This window comes from Zingiber officinale, chromosome 10A (genome assembly GCF_018446385.1).
Source record: "Zingiber officinale cultivar Zhangliang chromosome 10A, Zo_v1.1, whole genome shotgun sequence".
NCBI classification, from domain to species: domain Eukaryota; kingdom Viridiplantae; phylum Streptophyta; class Magnoliopsida; order Zingiberales; family Zingiberaceae; genus Zingiber; species Zingiber officinale.
Genome location: NC_056004.1, coordinates 98849450 through 98865094, shown reverse-complemented (window position 1 = coordinate 98865094; position 15645 = coordinate 98849450). Strand labels below are relative to the sequence as shown.

Genomic DNA, 15645 nt, shown 5'->3' with positions numbered 1-15645 from the left:
CATGGCTATAAATGGTAGGAGTGCTCGAACTATTTAATAAGAAAGCTACCAGCATCTACACCCCACAAGTGGGAGCGCGGATCTTCTAGTCCGCAAAAAGTCGACTAGAGGATGGGTCACTCTCTCATTAATGGAGAGTGATAGACCCCTACTTATTTTATACATGGGGTCATCACTCTCCACCAATGATATAGAGTGACCCATCCTCTGGTCCGTGTTTTACGGATCATAGGATCTGAGCTACACAACGAACATGAATCCTTTGGTCCGCAAAACGCGGACTAGAGGATGGGTCACTCTCCATCAATGATGGAGAGTTATGATCCCCACTTATTTTATATATGGAGTCATCACTCTCCACCAATGGTAGAGAGTGATTCATCCTCTAGTCCGCGTTTTGCTGATCTAAGCTACACAACGAATGTGGATCCTCTGGTCCACAAAACGTGGACTAGAGGATGGACCACTCTCCATTATTGATGGAGAGTGATGATCCCTACTTATTTTATACATGAGGTTATCATTCTCCATCAATTTACGGTCTAGAGGATGACCACACCACACAAATTGATTGACACCTCACAACGAGATCAGTCAGAATTCTCTGGACCGTAATTTACGATCCAGAGGATGAACCACACATCGACAAAATGACTTTCCATAATTGGCCAACAGGATCATGACCAATTATGGAAAGAGGACCATGACCAATTATGGAAAGAACTCATCCTTTGCCCTACCCTTATAAAAAAAATAAAAATAAAAATAAAAATAAAATAATTATGCTGGAATTTATCCGTACTCCCCCCATCCCTTCCCTTCCAATAATGCGAGACATGACTAAATCTAAATTGTTTAAAATTAGGACAAAACATCATATTCTTTATACCACTACATTAATAATCAAATAGTTCAAAACAAATTGATAATTTATTTGATTTTGATATATAACACTTAAACCAATAAATAAATTGAAACTAGATATATAAAAAAAGGGAACTTTGTTTCATTTTTTTTATCTAATGCCGAATCAACTTATGTATAAAAATTTAGGAATTTTTTTTTTTTGACTTAGAGAAACAAAAATATTATTATTGAAATTTTTATAATCATATAAAAAATTAACTTTGCTCATAATTTTAAATTAAATTTTGATCTAGTTCGGTGGGCGGAAGAGTCAATATTCTGCTATTATTTATGTTGGAGTTGCTGTCTTACTCCATCCAAAGACTGTTGGACACTATTAACGTGAGCTGCTGTCTTCCTACAAGGTGTTTTGGAAAACGATACCACCCAACTCCCATCCAATGCGTCAGATAACGCCATAACGCCGCTCTCTGTCTCTCTCTATTAATTTTTTAAAATAATTTTTCATATGTCATTATTATTTAGGGTAATGTTAAATGATCAGGCTAGTTAGAATTTATATGTACAATAATATTAGTTATATGTATTTATATACCTATATTATGATTAGAAAATAAAAAATTCTAACTGATCAGATTCTAACCAACAACATTTATTCTATTGTTTAATCTATCTATTAAAATTGGTAAGATCCCTTTTTCTAATCTACCTATCTACGGAGGACGTGGCACGTCTAGGGGTGAGCATTCGGTTAATTCGGTTAATTTAATATTAATTTTGTATAAATTCTTTTTATTGTTATTTTAAACAAATTTAGTTAATTTGGTGTTAACTGAAATAACTAATTCGGTTAATTCAGTTTTAGTAAAACTTTGATTTGATTCGGTTAGCCAACACTAAATCAATTTTCGGTTAATTCAATTAATTTATGGTCTGAATTAACCGAATACTCACCCCTAGAGAAGACTGCAAATCAGATTTACAGAGGATGAAACTATTGATCATAAAAATTTATTAGTTGATTTAAACCAACTCCACCTATTTAACAGATTAAATCCATATAAATCAATTTAGGGCTGTCTCGAGATTTTCTGAGATCTTAGGAAAAAATAAATTAAAAACAATCCTTTAATATATTTTAAAATTTTTTCCTCAAAAGTTTTTTCCATTTAAATTTAGGAGTGAGAATGACTGATTTTAAATAAATTGATTTATTTTTTAAAAAATAAAATATTATTTTTATATAAAATTTAATTTTTTTCATTAATATTTAGATAATTCTTTTTAACACTGTTAAATTATTTAATTTTTTTAAAATATTAAATTTAAAATTTTTTTATTAATTTTAATTTTGAATTTTTTATGAAGCATTTTATTTTAAGTTTATGGATAAAAAAAATCTCTAATTCATGTTATTATCGAGGAAGGAAAAAAAGATTGAGAATACGTGGGAATAAGATTAAATAAAATAAAATCTTGACTAATTATAATTATGAGAAAATAAGAGTATGTATAATATGTAAATAAGAATAATAAATTAATTAATAAGATGTCATTAATGGATTAACATGATATTTATTAATATACATGCTATTATAATTTATTTTTTTAAAATATATTTACTTAATAACATCTTATAGACGGTAAAAAAGATCTGTTCTCATTTTAGACACCCCTGTTTTGGAGATAATTTGCACATTTTAAATTAATTAAAATATGCTTATTTGTTACCGTTCGATATCATCTAAATCCGATACTCAACTTTTTTATAATATCTAAATCGCATTGATGTCCAATGTACTTCTGAAAAACCACATTGATGTCCTCGTATCTAAATTCAACGACATAAATCAAGAGCAATTAATTTCTAAATTTGTAAAACCGCACTCATCAATATCTTTAATGAATTCCTAAAACTCACCTAATTCAAAAAATATTAAATTTTTTAACGGACTAGAGAACTTTAAATACCATTCCTTAACATCTCCTTAATATTGAATTTGATAGTACATATCGAAGATAATAAATTTTTTAAATTGATAAAATAAAAATTAAAAGATGTGAGTAAATTCATAACAATAAAATTTTAAAATTGACAAAATAAATTCAATTTACACTATCAAATTTAATTTAGAAAGCATGAATAGATTTTCAAGAAAATATTAACTTTTATTTAAAATCATTCAAAATTATATAAATCTATCAAACAATTTCAAATGAAACTGATAAATCTATTAAAAAAAAGGCGAGAGATATTTCAAAAATAAAATAAATGATTTGGATATTATAAAAGTTGAGTACTTAAATAATTCAGTAAAATGTCAATATATTTTTATCAAAAAAAATTTATTTTACTAAAATATAATAATCAAAATATTTTTTATTTTAAACTTAGTTTTCAAACTATTAATTGCTTCGATAACAAAATATATGGTGACTCACAAAAAATTCAGAATTAAAAGATTGAGCTAATAAAAACTGGATTTTTAAAATATGTAAAATTACAAATTGTTGAAAATAAAATGAATCTCAATCAAACTTAATAATTGAAGATGTAACCAATCAAGAATATTAAATTATAAAAATAAATAAATTCAAATGACAATGATAATAATAATTCAAACAATTCTATGTGATATGATGCATAATGATAGAACTCGATCATCGAGAATCAAGGAGACATGACAGTCAGAAGTCAATGGGAGGTGACAGTCAACGATCAGGAAGACGTGGTAGTCAACAATTAAGGAAAGAAGAGGTAGTACTGTCTGGTGTCATCAACCACATGATGCCCGATCAAGTGCTTATAGATCAAGATCCGAGATATGAAGTAGGATGTGCAATCAGGGGTGATGCCTGACATGCTCCGACTGGTCGAGATTTTACAACGCAGTCATATCCAGGCCAGGTTCTCTCAATAAACCAACTCCCGATTAGCTCTTGGACAATCCCGTCACAACTCTTCTTGCTCCTCAAAACTTAGGCCAAGCGTTATACCTGACAAATCATCCCGAGATGCCCCTAGTTATACTCGGATGAGACAGAAGACGCTACGCGACAACAAGGTCAGGGAATCGTAACCGCTTGCCAGAAAATAATTACTGTATGTCAGGAAATATTCCAATGGTCTACGGTCATCTGTAAATAAAACATTCTTCCAGTCCATGAGAGGGTGCCATGCGTCCTTCATCACCAGACAAGTCTTGACATTTAATATTCCCTGACATCGGTCAGGCTCCAAAGGTACACACTGTCATATAAAAATGGAGATCCTCTCCCTTGAGCAGGTACGCTTTCTCGCACATTCGTATTTGTCTTCTACTTTTCTTTCTCCTTTGTACACTATTCTTCTAGGGAAAAAGTACCTAACTTGAAGGTCGAAGGACCTGCTCCGAGAACTTTTTCCTTGATTTCTAGCCTCTAACTTTTCGTGTGCTTATCTGAGTATGCGCAAAACTCAAGTACCGTCAGCTTAATTACCGTCGTCCGTCAACGCCACGTGAGGATCTATTCTTTGGAGCACATACAATGAGAGTGTCATAATTACCCCTCCATCAATACTAACAACAGCTCATTCGACCTTCGCCTGACTTAGATTCCGAACAGAAACACTCAACTTCTTTTTTCACATCGTGAAGGCATACTCAAGATATTTAAAGCATGTTTCTCACCAGAAAAAAAAAATTTAGGAAATAAAAAAGATGATGCTTAATAAAACCTAAAAAATATGCATATAAAAATAAGAATGTAAAAAAAAATTAAATCATGTGTTTAATTTTAAGCCCTATTAGAAGTAGAATTAGCTCATTAAAAATAAAATAACATTACATAGCCATAATAAAATGGGATTATTACAGCCTGCAAGTAAGCAATGCCATCAATACCAACAGCAAGCGGTGATAAAAGCAAGCTACATAATCAAATATGAAATTACAACTGCACTTCAGACAAAAATTCATTGAGTAACTAAAAGAACACCATCAGGAACAACAGAATATTGCAGTGTGAATTAGCATTAGGATTTAAGAGACCCTAAAAGGTCTAAGATTGCATGGATACAAAGCATCTAAAATGTTTCTACCACCTCACAAATCAAAAATGGCAGATGATGGCAAAAAGCAACACATTGTCAAACGTTATCTGTTACCCGGTTTCATCACACAGGGACTTTGCGCAGCTCGTTGTCTCCATGAGCGAAATGGCATCGATCGCCGTAAGTGCAGGTACCTCTAGTAAAGTTATCACAAATTTTGGTCTTGAAGTTGTTCCCGAGAGCAGTTGTGGATGCAGCAGGATTCCTGACTGGCAGTTTAGTGCTAGCAGTGATGTTGATGATGAGATCTCTTACCATTGCACTAGCCTGGTTGATCTGATCAAAAGTTCCCTCCATCTCGATGTTTTTGAGGCTCGAATCCGAATCATGGTCCTGTATCGATAACTTTGCTCCAGTCAAGCGGCATATCTGCTTAGTATTGACTCCACCCTTACCGATTATGATGCCTGCAAGGGATGCATTGACACTTATCTTTGCAGTGGCAGAGGCTCCAAAGCTGGCAGCTAGATGCACACTATGGGGAGTAGGTTCAAACCGACGCCCAACTCCCAAAGATGGAAGCGCTGTGATTGGGGCATCATTGAATGATAAAACGGGTTTGCCAAGCTCCCACTCGCCATGGGCGAAACGACATCTCTCTCCAAACTTGCAACCTTCAGCAGTGCTGTATTTGTTGCACAAACGGGTCTTTACAATGGGGGCAGAAGCACTGTTTTGAAAGGGTGGAAGGGCGACTGGGTTTGTCACAGGCAACACTAATGGCAAATTCCCTAGGCCGGTTATCTGTTGCACAGCCTGAACACCTCCAGGGAAATAGTGGAGAAAATGACAACCCTCTCCGTAGGGGCAACCAGCAGTGCTGCAAAGTAGTAAATCAGTGTGGGAAACTACTTACATAGCAAGAAAATACACAACCACAATAAATAAATAAACAAACAACACATTGGTATCAATAGGATTGAGGTCTCCTAACAAATCTACAAACCACATCAACAAATAGATGATAGTGAAAAAAAGATACTGCAGACACTGAAGCAACTATTTTGAAACAGATTCAGCAAACACTAAGCAAAAAAAAAAAAAAACTACTGCTCAAGGAAAGCTCATCAAAAGGATGCAATACATTGATTATTACTAGAATTCGAGTGAAATGAACCTGCAAAGAACTGCTGCTGCTGCTAATTTGTGTGGTCAATTTGGTCTCAGGGATAAATAGAAATGGTTTATCATGGAAATAGATGATTCATATCAATTACTATGCTCGAACTGTCTCATCTAGCTACCACTCTGCTTGCTAGACTCTACCGATCTAATTACCCCGAATCAGTCGAGCTTAATTGCCTCGTCCCCACTGGCCCAACCAGTGAAATCAACCTAACAAACCCATCTGCCCCCAATCTGCTTGTTTTCACTAGCCCAGCTTATTGTAATCAGCCTACTGTTCCTTCCCAGCCAACTACTCTCCTCCCAATCAGACTGGTTTGTCCAGCCTACTTTGGCCAATCATAATATATATTCAGTTAAGTTTGCTCAATCTGCACTAACCGCAGAGCTTTGCTCGAGTGATCTACCTAGCCCAACAGGCAGCCCAACCAATTCTACCCAATCAGCTAGTCTCCACCACTTCAATCAACCCTCCTTGAATAGATCAACTAATGATTCAACTTGGCTGACCCACTGATGGCTGATCTATCCAATCTGCCCAACTTAGCCCAACAAGTCTGCCAAGCTTGGCCAAACCCAACTAGTCTTCTGGGCCTAGCCCGACCTGCCGACCAGTTGTCCAACCTGATAGGTACCTTCAAATTCCTTTACTTGTTCATAATATAGGAGGGATTAATTATTCTAGAATGAAATGAGGAAAAGTTATTCTTTATTATGCGAAGGGAAAAACAATTCCTATACAATTGTGCTTTAGTCTTCATTTCAACAAACAACGTAGTACATCTAGTTCGGCATCAATTCCTAATGGGAAGACATTTTCAATTTCATAATATTAGATCACAATTCTTTTGAATTAAAAACTCCAATTGTAATGCATTTCCAGTTTAAGAGAGAACATGGTAGGAATTCCACTTCTTATATTTAAAATCATATATTTATCACACAATTCTGAAATGATACCAATTCCCCAAACCCAAATTGATCTAGTTTCCAAATTTGAAGACTGAGTTAACACTGTCATAATTTCCAGTATAATACTAGAACAGTAAAAATAGAATTAGCAAACAAGCAGTTTAAGCCACCAACTTTGAAGGGATATACATTGTCAATCAATTGTTCACCTAGACCAATGACAACTATTAGTTGAAGGATCACCAACTAATAGAATATTGTGGTTGTAAGGCCTAAAGCTTATTTTCGATGAATCATTCAAGTACACGGGACACCACTACAAACTGTAAATCATGCACTATGCAATAGCAAAAGCGTACAGTTAACCTTTTCAGAGCAATGTAATATTATAGCACACATGTTGTACCTCCACACACTCTAGATAGGAATAGGTATTGAGCATGCAAGGGTAGAATTTCTTTAGATCTCTGAATCTAGACGCTTGCATGTATTTCTATGTCATTGTGGCCAAGATAGAAGATGGATGTTCTCTTCAAATCAAAGTCTAATTGAAGAAATAAGATGTAACAACCTGATAATCCAACCAATTACAGAAAATGCCAAAAAAATCCAATCTACTTGTTTACATGGAGATTACAAATATATCTAAAACCACATCATTGTGGGCAAGTTTCATCTGTCTCAATTGAGCAAGATTTTGTTTACGGCTAAGTGGCAGTTCCTTCTAGCAAGGAAAGTACCCACGAAGAAATTGGAAAGGATAGGGAACTATTTCCCTATTCTGAAATTGCTTGGGAAGAAAGAAAAAGCAAGGAAAAAACAATATTTAAAACATGAAAATTGTTTAATTTACTAGTTTTTCAAAATATGAGAGGAATAGCCAGCCTCTTTCTTCCCTGCCTCTGCTATTGCCTAGGCAGATGGAGAAGTAGCATCCCCAGAAACCTTTTCTTTTCTTTGTAGGAAATTGTGAATAAAACAGGAAAGAAGTGGTAAAATTTATAGATCTCACAAATTAAATAAGATCCAGGCGAGCAGTGAGCGTATATAGTGATATGGGAACTCAGCCTACAGGCCATAAATATTTGATGGAGATTGGACTAGGAAATTACAAACTTGTTGGTTGAATAGAGTTAAGTAAAGATGGAAATGCCGTTCTATATTGCTTAAGAATTTTGACTGACAATATTCTTGTGAATATCAGTTTACTCAGTATTACTCAGTTTCTTAGAACACATTTTGTGTCACAATCTTAAGTGACTGATGGATTAGCATTAAAACAGTTTAAAATAAATTCAAAGAATTTTATTTCCAATATTATATAACTACAGATTTATTTTAGAAAAGTTAAGATTTGAACCTGAAAAACTTGGTGCATGGCTTCAATTTACTTCCTATAGCAGGTTGGAATGAGTCCATTTCTGTATAACATTAATTATGCGTCCTCAGTTGAGATCTGAACATTTACTATTGATAGCTCAAAATTAATTGAAGATGCCTTTAGGAATAAAAACTAATAGAATAGAGAAACAATAACTTTGAAAACTGGAAAATATTATAATCTAATAGATATCTAGATATATGTTTGATTTAAATTATCAAACTCTGAACCTATGATAAGAAGCTATAGCTTTCAGATTTAAATTATAAAATTTTGGATACAAGTTTTATTCTGCAGCCAATCCATCTGTCACAATAATGAGGCCCCTGTAATAATATGGATTTGAAGCATAATGATGTCAAATTCAAATATTAATGCTGCACAGAGCTTATAATTTTAGAAGGGAATAACATGTGAGGCCCCTGTAATCTTTAACGATACTAAACATAATAGACCAGCATCCTCTTTGGGAACCAAGAGAATGGTTAGATGAGAAATTCCCAATTAAAATTTCAAGTTCATACAGGTATCTGCCAACCAAAATGGCTTGCTGAAGTAGACGATGCGAACAACCAATTTACGTTAAGGCTTACTATTTAAGATTAGAAAGTGTCAAAATAATATGGTAACTGCCGTTCTAATAAAAATACATAAAATCAACTTGCAACCACAATTTTGAAGGGAAAAAAAAAATCAAGAACTGCACTTAATGAAAACGCAAGCATGTAATTAGAACTTCAGGAAGAAGTAACAAACTGCATGTTTTTGTGTTTTACCAATGAGAGAGAAGAACAGGAATCGCAAACAGAGCTCGAAGATAAGACTAATCACCTTTACTCCGCTTCAAATCAACACCATTCCCATTGGTGGCATCCGGCCTCCCTCTCTTGCGAGCTACATCCATGGCGGCGACGAAAGGATCTGAATAAAAAAGAGACAGAGAAACGAAGTGTTGCGTGATCGGAGAAAGATTTGGAGGTGGAGTTAGGGCGAGAAATCCGGAAGAACCCTAACTAGGGTTTCTGGGACAGGACGGCGGAGCAACAGCAAGGGGGAGAGAGAGAGAGAGAGAGAGACAGCAGTGGCATGCTGGTAGTGAGATGGTTATTTATAGCACGAATTCGTACCGTCAGATTTCAAATGAAGCGTAGTGGATTGCGCGCTGAATCATGATAAATTACCCGGGTTCAGGAGTGGGACTTCACGTGTGGTCACGTGCACAGCAGGCGAATCGGCCAGACGATTGATGGAGGCCCCACATTTTCACTGAACCGGTAAATTAACCCGGTTTCTGTTCGGTCGGATTTGAGATCGAACGGGTTCGGCGCGACCGGTTGCTTTGACCGCCTCCGTTACGACTCCGCACTTCTTCTCCTTTCGCACCGCTCGAGATCGCCTCCTACAAAAGGGGAAGCTGCTCCAACAGGAAGGCGATGCAGCTGCGCCATCGCCTCCGTCTCTCTTCCCCTCTCGTTTCACTCTTCCCCTCCCCGATCTCTCGACCAGTTTTCCTTCCCCCTCGGCTAGCGTTCGGACTCGGTTCCCCTCTCGCGCGGTGCCGGCGACCCGATTGCCGGATCGGATACGGGCCAGGAGAGCGAAGGTACTCGGTTGCTGTTGGATCGATGGAGTCCGCGACGGAGGCGCGGGATCCTGCGGCCTCGGTTGCTGATGGTGGTAGCGGCGCCCCGAGGTTGAGTCTCGAGGAACTGAATTGGGATCACTCCTTTGCGAGAGAGTTGCCTGGGGATCCCAGAACTGACACGATATCCCGCCAGGTGAAGTCCTCTTCTCTTTCCATGGATAGGCGTTCTGTCAAGTTCGTCCCCCATTCGAATCCGCGTTTGGAAGAGAGATTCTTTTGGCTGTTGATTTATTTTGATGTATTTTCTGGAATAACTTAGGAAAAATCCTTTTTTGGGTAAAAAAATAAACAAGAAGGTTTTAATATTGCTTGGTCATGCTAGATTTGGCATATTGGTGGCTGGAGATAACCTTGAGTTAGTGGTTTCCTGACATCTGCTAAAAGGAACCGCGTGTCTCGATTATGTATGTTTTCAATTATCTTTAAGAAGTTTGTTCACTTCCGAGTTTCTGTCAAGAACTTCGCACTCCAATGTCTCCGATGAGCAGGATAGTGATGGAGTGTGTTTTGGGAGCAAGAAGACGCGGTGGTAATTACCATATCCATTTCCGTCATTAGCTCTCCATAAAGTTGGGTTTTTGTTGCGTGAACATTTTCAAAGTAAAGTTTGTTTAATAATAGAGTTTAAGGCTGTGAACATTTTCAAAGTAAAGTTGGTTTAATAATAGAGTTTTAGGCTGTTATAGATTCCTTCAGTTTGAAAGAATGGCTTATTTATGAGGCCATAAGATATCCTGTCTCACATTTAAGCCTCAGTCTCTGAGGCTTGTTATTGTAAAGATATTTCATGTTAGTTTATGCTATGTTCAATTTTTAACTTAGGCTTTTAGAGAATGACTTAAAGATGTTGAAATAAGTTCCCAACTATTTGTAGAGTAATAAGATTGGCCGTGATCTAACAAGATTCATGCTGTGTATCTGTCAACTTAATGGTATGTTCAATCAGAGAGAGCAGGGAAAAGTGGAGGGGGGAGGGGGAGGAAAGGGGAGTAGAGAAGAAGCATCTTTCCCTGGTTTAATTTAATAGAAAAGGTGAAAGATGAATGGCATGAGAAAATGATCTTCTTCCTTCTCTTTCCTCCCAAATGAATACCGTTTTCCTTCTCCCATTCTGCCATGTCTCTTTTCTAGTAAAACAAATGGATTATCTCTCTCCTTCGCTCCTTCACCTCCCTCCCTTTCAATTCCCCTCCCTAAGTAAACATAACCTAAGTAACCACTGTCTTGCTGTGACTTGGAATGTTATTGTACATGGACAGAAACAAGCCTACAGATGTGAAATTAGTTTTTTATTGTTTTCTAGATGAAAAATCAACTTAATGTTTTTAGATGTGGAATTTATGAACATTTTCTTAGTGACACTGCATTGTTCAGCAAGATAAGTTCTCAGTCACACTTATTACAAAAACTAAAATGGATATCAACGGTTGCATCTTAGCAATTTCTATTAGGTAAGCCTTTTTCCAAATGGTTTCAGGTACTTCATGCATGTTACACAAAAGTATCTCCATCTGCCGAAGTGGAGAATCCTGAACTTGTAGCTTGGTCGGAAAGAACTGCTGAGTTGCTTGATTTAGACACGAAAGAGTAGGCATCCTTCTCGACTTATCTCGAATAAGATTCTGTTCTTTCTGATACATAAAGTTGGCATTTTTTTTTCTTCTTAAACTACATCCATTCGCTTTTTCAGTTGAATGTTTTCTGAAGACCTGCATAGATCCAAATCCCTTTTATTGATTCCTATTCCAAAATTAAATCAGCATGTGCCCCCGTCTATCTCTCATCAATATCATTACTATGACTCCATTTTTTTGACCTGGAAAATTTCCTAGGAAGTAAGACCTATCCATGTGGTTTGTTTTTCTTCCACCCAGATATACGAAATTGTGCCACACTGTACTTTCTGCATCAACCTGTCTAAGAATATTATGGCTAGTTTCTGATTTTGTTTTCTTTCTGCCTTCAAAAGATACATGGGAACCCTAATAGTTTTATTCTTTTAGCAATTTGGTTGGGGTTTGTCTTCTAGTTTGGATACATATAATATGACATTTGTTTTATTCTTTTTATCGTGACTCCACCCTTTGTTTGGTTACTAGGTTTGGGCGGCCTGATTTCCCATTAATATTCTCTGGAGCATTGCCTTTGAAGGGAGGGTCAGTTGTGAACTCTAAACTTCAATTGCACACCTCTCTCTCTTCTTCAACTGTGAAGATGATATAAAGGTTATCTTTTATAGGCTACCTTATGCGCAATGCTACGGGGGGCACCAATTTGGGGTGTGGGCTGGTCAGTTAGGGGATGGACGTGCTATTACTCTCGGTGAGCTCCTAAATTCTCGAGGTGAAAGATGGGAGTTGCAGCTCAAGGGTGCTGGGAAGACTCCTTATAGTAGATTCGCAGATGGTCTGGCAGTACTTCGAAGTAGCATCCGAGAATTTCTTTGTAGTGAGGCGATGCATGGACTTGGAATCCCTACTACTCGTGCACTCTGCCTTGTTACTACCGGCAAGCTTGTCAATCGAGACATGTTTTATGAGTATGTCACTGCTGCAATATTTACTTGCATTTAACAATTTATCAGTAATCGGTAGTTTGATACATTTTGTAGGTAGACGTTAGCATATGATCATGTACATCAGCATAGTAAATATCAGAAAATATGGACATATGTCATTTGAATCATCCATTTAATTGAATTTGCTATATTTCAACTTCTAATGAAGTTCATGGATATTTTTTTAGACAGGTCCTGCTAATTGGACTCTTTTACCATTCGATTTTACATTTAGGTAGTCAAAATGGTAGCACTTGATTGATGTGTCATATAATAGCTCTATATCTATGAAGGCTATACTGTCAAATGTTTAGATTTTCATAACTAAGAGTCTTTAAATTCTTCACTCCTAGTTTTTCTACTTGACCTGGACTTGGATTTACTTTCTATGCATATGCTATGGAAATTGGAATGGCGAATCCCCATACTGAAAGATCTTAACCTCTTGTAATGATATCTTGTTCACTTGTGTTTGTTCATGTATATTATAGTGGCAATTCCAAGGACGAACCTGGTGCAATTGTTTGCCGTGTTGCTCAGTCCTTCCTTCGGTTTGGTTCATATCAGATCCATGCATCCAGGGGAAAAGAAGACCTTGAAATTGTTCGCACTTTGGCAGATTACACCATTCGTCAACATTTTCCTCACAAAGAAAAAATGAACAAAAGTGATGATTTGTCTTTCAAGGTCGGGGGAGTAGGATCTTCAGTGGTAGATTTGACATCCAACAAGTATGCAGGTACTAATCTTCAACACTAAGATCGTGATAAGCTTGAGCTTCCTTTTCTATCCTTAATAACTAAAAATTCATTATCTTTGTTTTAAATGGTTTCTTATCAGCTTGGTCAGTTGAGGTCGCCGAACGCACTGCTTCTTTAGTTGCAAGTTGGCAGGGAGTCGGCTTCACTCATGGTGTTTTAAACACAGATAACATGAGCGTGTTGGGTCTTACAATCGATTACGGCCCTTTTGGTTTCTTAGATGCTTTCGATCCAAGTTACACTCCAAATACTACTGACCTTCCTGGGAGGAGGTATTGCTTTGCAAATCAGCCTGATATCGGCTTGTGGAACATCGGACAATTCACACTAACGTTATCGTCTGCTAAGCTGATCAGCGAAGAGGAGGCCAACTATGCCATGGAAAGGTGATTTTCTCTCACTATGAGATCATAATGTGCATAACATCATCACCATTAAGCATTGTTTGTCCGGACTATTTATATGAATCTTATCCTTGGTTGAACTTCAAATCACTTTTAAACATGTGCATATCACTACATTGATAATTTGGATATTTATGATTGCCCTCTTTGCAGGTATGGAGACAAGTTTATGGATGAATACCAATCCATAATGACCAAGAAACTAGGTCTATCCACATACAATAAGCAACTCATAAGCACTCTTCTTAACAACATGGCTGTCGACAAAGTCGATTACACAAATTTCTTCCGGTTGCTTTCAAATGTCAAGGCTGATGCTACTACTCCAAAGAGTGAGCTGCTTATTCCTCTTAGAGCTGCTTTGCTGGACATCGGCCCGGAGAGGAAGGAAGCATGGACAACTTGGGTGCAAACATATATTGAGGAGGTACTGTTTTTGTGCCACACTTCTACTCTTTGCTGCATTCTAACATCCATCATCTTGGCTGTTTTGACCATTTATCATTACCATTCTCGCTTAGCTCTTTGAACAGATTAGTTCCAACAAGAATTGTTGGAGGTAAGACCTATCTATCTATATTTATTATTTATAAAACTATAAATAGGTTTTTAGTATTATATTGCATTTGTAATTAGGTTCCTAACAGAACTAAACTAAGATATGAAATCCCTTGTTTGAACATTACTTATTTTGCCAGGAAATGGTTTGAATGGTTAACCCACTGTAGTATAAACATTCAGAAGGCTTAATTCGTTCAGTGAAAGCATACCATTAACCTAACCAAAAATCTTTACCCTAACCTAAGTTTAATTCGTGCTAATGGTACTTATGACAGTTTTATAGATTTAGAAGGATATATAAATGTGTAATATTAGATTTTGTAGTGATGAATATGCAATTGAAAGGATAAATGTGCATGCCCTTTTTTTTAACTAAAGTATGATGGGTTAGAAGAAATGAAGGGGAAGTAATGTTGTTATCGCGTGACCTGGAGGTTACATATTCGAGTTACAGAAACAATTTCTCTCTTGTAATTTGTAATGTAGGGAAAGACGTACAATAGACCCTTGCTCAAAATCTCATATTGATGGGAGCTTTGTGCACAGGGTTGTACTTTATGTCGGATTAGAAGAAATAAATTTCTGATTTGTAAAGTGAGGTTTGATCTCTTTTACCAACCCTAGTTGTCCTATTTGATCATCTCATATCCAAGTCCCATGAACCAGTTAAATATGGCCCAAACCGATGAGATCTTTCAGTTTAACCAATTGCTGAGATCATTCAGTTTATTAACCAGTTGTATTTAAAATCCTTTACCAGTCAACAATTCTGTGTGCTTTCCTTTTTGCTGAGCTATTCAGGTGGTCGAAAATGTTGCTGGCTTACTTTGATGCTTCTTTCCGAATTTGATTACCTTCTAAAACTCTACCATTGCTGCTGCTTTCTTTCTTTCTTTCATTCCGAAGTTGGTTTCAAGTGGCATCCCTGACGATGAACGCAAGGCCGCGATGAACTCCGTCAACCCCAAGTACGTCCTCCGCAACTACTTGTGCCAAAGCGCCATTGACGCAGCCGAGCAAGGTGACTACGGTGAGGTTTGCAGGCTGCTGAAACTAGTGGAGCACCCGTTCGACGAGCAACCGGGAATGGAGAAGTATGCGCGGCTGCCGCCGGCATGGGCATACCGGCCCGGCGTCTGCATGCTGTCATGCTCATCTTGAGGGAGGATGGTGGTAAGTTTGTATATGCAGTTTATTATTCTTCTAATTGATGACAAATTTACAAGAAATAACTTCTTCTAATTTATGCTCTATTTTATGAGAGAGCCTCAAAAAAACTTTCTCAAACTAAGAGCTATTTAAAAAGGGTTAATTTAAATTTTCTTGTCGCCTTTGGGTC

The 15645-nt window shown here is 36.8% G+C and overlaps 2 protein-coding genes across 4 annotated transcripts; one reads left to right on the top strand and one right to left on the bottom strand.

The window, feature by feature from the left end:
• Positions 1-4670: 4670 nt before the first annotated feature.
• Positions 4671-9490, bottom strand: LOC122026320 (zinc finger CCCH domain-containing protein 14-like). Of its 3 annotated transcripts, none has more exons than XM_042584993.1 (3): positions 9210-9490; positions 8358-8464; positions 4671-5780 (listed from the first exon to the last, which is right to left on the bottom strand). In XM_042584993.1, the coding sequence occupies exons 2-3, from the start codon at positions 8414-8416 to the stop codon at positions 5024-5026; spliced, it is 816 nt and encodes a 271-aa protein (XP_042440927.1). In that variant the 5' UTR covers positions 8417-8464; positions 9210-9490; the 3' UTR covers positions 4671-5023. The 3 variants fall into 3 exon arrangements, with proteins under 3 accessions (XP_042440927.1, XP_042440928.1, XP_042440926.1); XM_042584994.1 differs by having other exon boundaries at positions 8358-8453; XM_042584992.1 differs by having other exon boundaries at positions 8358-8418; positions 9210-9489.
• A 244-nt stretch (positions 9491-9734) lies between these two features.
• LOC122026319 (protein adenylyltransferase SelO-like) lies at positions 9735-15645 on the top strand. The gene is made up of 8 exons (XM_042584991.1): positions 9735-10156; positions 11501-11610; positions 12123-12179; positions 12263-12562; positions 13072-13319; positions 13421-13727; positions 13899-14172; positions 15213-15645. The coding sequence occupies exons 1-8, from the start codon at positions 9812-9814 to the stop codon at positions 15465-15467; spliced, it is 1896 nt and encodes a 631-aa protein (XP_042440925.1). The 5' UTR covers positions 9735-9811; the 3' UTR covers positions 15468-15645.